General features: G+C 45.0%; 1 protein-coding gene across 1 annotated transcript; it reads right to left on the bottom strand.

The window, feature by feature from the left end:
• On the bottom strand, positions 1-5,505 carry LOC133925793 (UDP-glucuronate:xylan alpha-glucuronosyltransferase 1-like). Its single transcript, XM_062371547.1, has 5 exons — positions 5,255-5,505; positions 4,692-4,824; positions 2,524-2,724; positions 1,763-2,397; positions 1-1,416 (listed from the first exon to the last, which is right to left on the bottom strand). Exons 2-5 carry the CDS (start codon positions 4,730-4,732, stop codon positions 401-403), a joined length of 1,893 nt encoding a protein of 630 aa, XP_062227531.1. The 5' UTR covers positions 4,733-4,824; positions 5,255-5,505; the 3' UTR covers positions 1-400.
• Positions 5,506-6,363: the final 858 nt, after the last annotated feature.

The raw sequence follows: 6,363 nt of genomic DNA, 5'->3' as shown, positions 1-6,363 counted from the left end.
ATTAAAGATGACATCATATTCATGCCAAAATCAAGCAGTGTTTTCTGGTCAGCATTCTCATGATGCATCACTCCAGATTCATCACTGAAAACTGTCCAACCACCATACACATCAAACCAGGCCGTTGCAGCAGAGCAACAGCCAATGAAGCAACAGAACGGGGAAGCCTTAACCAGAAAAAATACCTATACTGATGAATTATTAGCAAAAACCAAAAAAATTGTCAGCCGTCAAAAGGCAGCAGGAGGGCGCTGAAGCAGTGACGGCAAACAAGGTATAGTCATGCGGGAAAGACCTAAGCATAGCTACCTTTACAAAGCTGTTGCTATGTATGTATGGAGCTTTCGAAGTTTGTATCTGGTATACTACTCTCTCCAGCTATCTACAAATCTCATGAGTTTCACAGGCTGGCAGTAGGCGTTGCCGGCACCGGGTTCTGCTTCGTGGAGTTGGTCTTGTTCTCACCCCAGTGCCATAACATACTCTCCCAGAAGCAGAACTTCTCAAAGCAAGTTTTCAGCCTTGGATCGGTTATGTTCCGTCGCCAATGCCCGTCAGTGAAGTTTGCTTTCTCAGCCTGCCGCCGTTCCCACTCCAACCCAGCCTTCAGCCTTGATCTCAGAAGGCAATAGCCCTGAAGTTTCTTTGGCATCTTGTTGTGCACCTTCCACCAGCGAGCATGAGCAACATCACTTGCAAACTCCCGCAGAATTTCAACATTCCAGTTGCAGTCGTAGTCCCGGAAGCACAGCCATGGTTTCCGGCCCAAATAGTGCAGGACATAGAGGATTGGTGGGTTAGCACCAAATAACCGAGTCTTCTTTGCCTTCACTTCCTCTTCATCACCCTCCCAGAAATGCTTCAAGAAGTTCATGTGTTTTGGAATTCGATGCCACCATGTGAATATCTCGTTCAGATACCCTTGGTCACCACCGTTGTAAGATGTTATCTCGTTGATGTGCTCCATCAACAACTGGAATGTGCAATTTGAGGGCTCAATGACCATGACACCAGAGTTGAAGAGCGTTGCATTGTTGCCCGTTGCAGTAATTTCTGGCGTAGCAAATAAGAAATCAATATTCCTCAGGATGAGGAGGTCAGCATCGATGAATATAACCTTGTCATAATCTGTAAGCTGCCATAACCGGAATTTGCTGTAGTTCCATTCATTGTAGGCATCACGTTCAGCCTTAGGATTCCGGATCCTCTGTATTATTCTGACCTTCCACCCTGCAGATTCCAGTCCCTTTCGGTGGTGGTCACTTATGGTCTCATCAACAAGAATAACAAGGTCCCTTGTTGAACCTGCTTGGCGAATGCTTTGAGCTGCGGTGATTGCACCACAGACATATTCACTTGCTGAATGCAGTATTGTAGCATACGCTTCTCTGCGTCTGTCTACTGTGTAAAGTCGTGCTGCAAAAGAAAGGAAAATTGTTATCTACTGGAAATTGTTGACCATTCAGAGAAAAAAAAAAGAACTAGAAGGTGAATAGGAATATTCTGACTTTTTCCAACAGAAGTTGATCATGCATGCCTAAATAAAGCAAGATAGACAAACTCGCCATCATGTTTCAGAAAATAGTGAATTCTTCTTCAATGCTTAGCACTTGCAGCACTATTTGTATCTCTGTAGAAATTTTCAGACATGCAATTATACAGTTACTGGGTTCCCTGGATGAATGCGCTTTGGGTACACTAGGAAATAATGAGTGTCTTCAGATGGGTAGCTATTAAAAACTGCACAAAATAATCAACTTACCTTTTGCATTGAGTGGAACAGCAAGCTCACAGGATCCAACGGGAAGCTTGACCTTCTCCTTTAGTGCCTTCACGTCAGGTTTGTACAGCCAAGCATTGCCTTCATGTTTGACAAGGTCCTTGCAAGAGAAGAGATTCGGAATAGGGAAGCAATCAGTCACAAAGAGCACATGGACTCTACCATTGCCTCTGGCGCTGGCCACCGCCAATTTTGCTGCCGATAACTGCAAATGCAGCCGTGCAACATCTCTAGACCAACCCTCCACTCGAGTACAGGGAAGTTTAACAGCAACAACATCAAAGTGTGTCCCTCTTGGAAAATTAGGATCTGGAAGTGATGGACAAGATGGTATCTCTTTTTCTTCCTCCTCATCTATCCATTCAGGATACAGAGTCTGCCAGGTAATGCTTTCGTTGGCATGCTCTAGTCTTATGATTGAAAAATCACTTTCTGGGATCATTTGTGTCCAAGAGCCATACTCGGTTCTGTTAAAATTCAGGAGTCCAACTTTGAGCTTTTGTTCACCACCATTCAGATTTTTTACGGTTCCATATACATCCTCCCACTGAATGCTGGTAGAAGATACATATCTAGGATCAGAACTTCTCTTATCCCATATCCACCCATTAACAAGCCTGCAAAGCATATCAACCAGCATAAGCACCATGGTAATAGACACTGATCATCATATTATATACTACTCAGCTCAATCTCGGAAAGAGTCTACTGCATTGCTGGATATTGTGTGCAGGTATACTCACTGAGAGCTCGACTGAAATTGATGTTCATACACAGATGGTGTGTATAGCAGTGTCAGAAATGCAGCAGACATGATGGCGAAGAGCAAAAGTTGCAAGGATCGGAATTTGCAACCGGAGCTTTTCTCCAGTACAAAAACATCAATTTTTTCAACCTCTTTGAAACTTTTGCTTTTCTGGGTCCTTCTCTTAGCTGTGTCTTCACTGAAAAAGGTATAAACCAAACACAGTCAGAGATAGCGAACACCTTTCACGCAAGTATCTGGACAGCAATTGGTAATTATTTTTTGGACAACTAGCAATTAGTAATTCTAGACAAGCAAAACAAACTAGTACTTCTTTTTTGGAAACTAGCAAGTAATAAAAATTTCACACTAGATTCGTGTCATAGTGAAAACAATTCTTGGGTGCTGATCCCATGAGATCAGCAGTGCTCCGTCTGATCCCAAATAGACTTGTATTGGAAGCAGAGGTAGCATGCAGGAAGATAACCCTTTTTACCTATTTACTATGGATTCTATCACAACCATTGGTGGACGCTAGACAATCGTCAGAAGGGAGAACTCCATCAGGGCAAAAAAAAGGTATAGACTGAAAACGAATGAAGAAATAAGTACGATTTCCGGCTTATGTGATTACTGTTTCCCGCTAAAGTACATGCAAGTAATTCAAACTGTTCATCAGGTCCACTGTCAAAATAACTATTGTGAAATGATGACACTAGTAGAAGGTAACATAACCTCGTCCCCACGGAACAAAAAAAAAACACAACCTCGTCCCAACTTGTTACCAGAGCTTAGTTCTAAAAAAACACAACCGGTGCCGGTGTTCAGCTTTCCTTAAGTTTGCATTGGTCATATATTTTCACTTGGGAGGTGGGTACACTGCCGTGTGGTAGCATCTTTTGGCTATGGAAGAAAAAAGGCTAAAGGGAAAAACTGCCCCCCAGCACTGAGAATTAAAAAGGAACCAAAAGCATATTAGTGCACTCTCATATTCCCCAGGCCTCTAATTTTTTAGTCACATCTTTTAGAAAAGGAGAGCCTCATTAAGCACGAAGATGCCAGGTACCAAACCCCCATCTTTTAGGATCAAATCACGAAAGAACGCTTAGCGCCAGCGTTTTTTAATACCGTCAAACACGCAACGAAAAAGCTGCATGGATGATTAATCCCAGATGCAGAGAAGAGAACTTTGCAGTACAACCGTAAACATCAAGAAGATTGATGCAGGATATGGACCCGACCAAGATAGCAGGAATCACCGGTTGGTCACACAGCGAAACCCGGGATTTTCTACACGCTACGCGCGCTAATTCAACGCTCCTGGGCCACAGTCACAAAGCAGCAGCAGTAGCAGGCAAACGCAGCATCCGTAGCAGGCAGTCTGCAACATGAAACTAATGCGTGCAGAGATTTTAATAGCGTTGCTGACACATGGAGCAGTCTTTGGGGCCAAAATGCCAGCGAGAGCACATGGCCACCGACGCCTGGCTGCGCTTTACAGCAAAACTGCTGCGACCAAATTTTTACTCGAATGTACTCCACAAAAGTAAGACTAACTTCCGGTCAGGAGAACAGGGAAACTGAAGAGCGAAGATAGCCAGATTCACACGTCTAAAACACATCGACAGCAAACCATCAGCAACCACACATATCAGGAGCCACGGCACAAAGGGGAAAAAGGGCAGGTTTCTGCCGCTTCTCCAGCTCTAGCTGGGAGCGAGTGGCAATATGGGAGAACGGATGGATGGATGAGTGTCATAATGTCACAACTACCACCGCCCACACCACCTATAATACCAGGGAAGTTAAGGAGGGAAGGGGCATGGCGGACGGAGACCAAAGGAGACGAACATCCTGCACAAGGTACAAGGCTGCAGTACAACACTCCTGCGAGATTACATGATGAGAGCGGATGGTCACCACCAAGGCCACAGCGGAGGCATCAATACCAGCTTAGATACGAGTCAATCCAACATGCAGCACATGACCGCACATGCCAAAGCAAAGCGCACATCTGAACCTGAATGGATTAGCACGCAAACCGCACCGAGGATCGAGCATAACCAGCTCAAAAGCAACACAAGCAGGCGAGTGGGGGTGAGGGGAGGAGAGGGGAAGGGAGCTTTGGCTTTATAGATCGAGGGGGTTTGGGCAGAGAGATCTTACGCTGCCCCGGCCGGCCGGTACCGCGCCTCCAAGGAACCCATGCGCTTTAGCTTCTGAATCTTGCTCGGTGTCTAGTGACTCCCAAGGCTCAGGCTGACCGCACTTCCGCCGCCCCAGTTGCGCCGCTTCTCATCTGCAATGGAGACACCGAACAAAGGAGGATTCGTGAGCTTTTGCGGTTCACTGAAGCAAAAAACGATGCCCAAATGCCACACAGGAACAGAACGGAAGTGGAAATCTCCTTAGATGAACAGCAAGGAAGAGAACAAATGGACAGATAAAAAGAACAGAGAAGGCGAAGTAAAGTTGGAAGGAAAACCGAAATCTAAGGGGCACCAAAAAACAACGCAACAAATCAGCGAAATAGGAAAAAGGGTGAATCTGCCGCACAACGGGAGCAAAGAGACAGGTATCACCAGATCAGGCAAATGGTGGCGCCACGCTGCCACCAGCGAAAAGAACCCAAAGAACCAAGAACAGATCAAGCGCCTCCCGACAAGAACGCATCAAAACCAGATCAGAAGGCCAAGACCGGCACAAGAACCGGAGGCGGCGGCGCGTACCCAGAAGGCGGGCGGGCGGGCAAGCGAGGCGGAGGAAACTCGAGGAGGAGAGGGCTGCGGCAATGGCGAGCGAGAGCAACGGGCAGAAGCCGACGCAGTCGGTGAGGTGGCGTCTGAGTGGCTCCGGTTGCCTCTTCCACAAAGCTCTGAGAGAGCGGAGCAGCAGCAGGGGAATTATATAGAGGACGATCTATAGCCCACCCAGGCGGCCAGGCCACAAGAGGAGAAACGAAAGGGCTACAGAGCTAAGCAATCAAATCATGCAGATGAAAATGGGAGACGCGAGCGAGCGCGGCAGTTTAACCATAATCTTTGCCCGTCTTCTCAGGTCCACGTCGTGTCGTCGTGCCGTGTCGTGTACCGTCAAGGGCCAATTCTTCCCAGGGGGGTCGGGGGTGATTAGCGGAGTCGGTGAGAGCTGTTAGGCGCCCTACTGGCCCATTGCACTCATTAGTAAGCGAGAGACTTTATTTATGGATACAATAGAGGAAATCTATACTCTGTAAAATTATGACAGATCTAAATAATATTTATCGTATATATCTTATACAATTAAACAATCTCCTCTTAATTGTTTTAAAAAAAATCAATCAGTTTGAAAACGTAAATTAATAGACGTTATTAGTATTAAAAAGTATTAATATGTTATTATTTTTTCTATTTATATTAATGTATTCTTAACTTTTTATTCAATTTTTCTCGTGAATTGTTTCTTATAAATTTCACACGTGTGAAACAGATGTGGTTACTATTAGTCACGCACTAGTAGTGGAAATTGATGTTTAACGAATTGCAGAGGCAATAAATATTTGAGCATGGCTACCAACTAACCAATGAGTAACTCCCAATTACTCCAGCCGAATCTAAATACGAATCATTCAAAAAAAAACTTTGGCAGGAAGTACAAGTCATTTTACAACTGTCAAATACATTTATCTCGTTCCTTCGCAACTCATTAAAAGATGAGGTTCCTTTGTCAGTCTTTGTCTCGTTCTCAGTATATTTAGGAGAGAAATCCCTAAAGCTGAGAATAAATGAAGGCATGGACAAAAACATTAGCCCGACAAGAAATGCACTTGTTTTTCTAGGAGACGGAAATGCACTTGTTA

Source organism: Phragmites australis, chromosome 1 (genome assembly GCF_958298935.1).
Source record: "Phragmites australis chromosome 1, lpPhrAust1.1, whole genome shotgun sequence".
Lineage (NCBI taxonomy): Eukaryota > Viridiplantae > Streptophyta > Magnoliopsida > Poales > Poaceae > Phragmites > Phragmites australis.
Note: the sequence above shows the minus strand (reverse complement) of the source record. Positions and strands in the feature narration are given on the sequence as shown.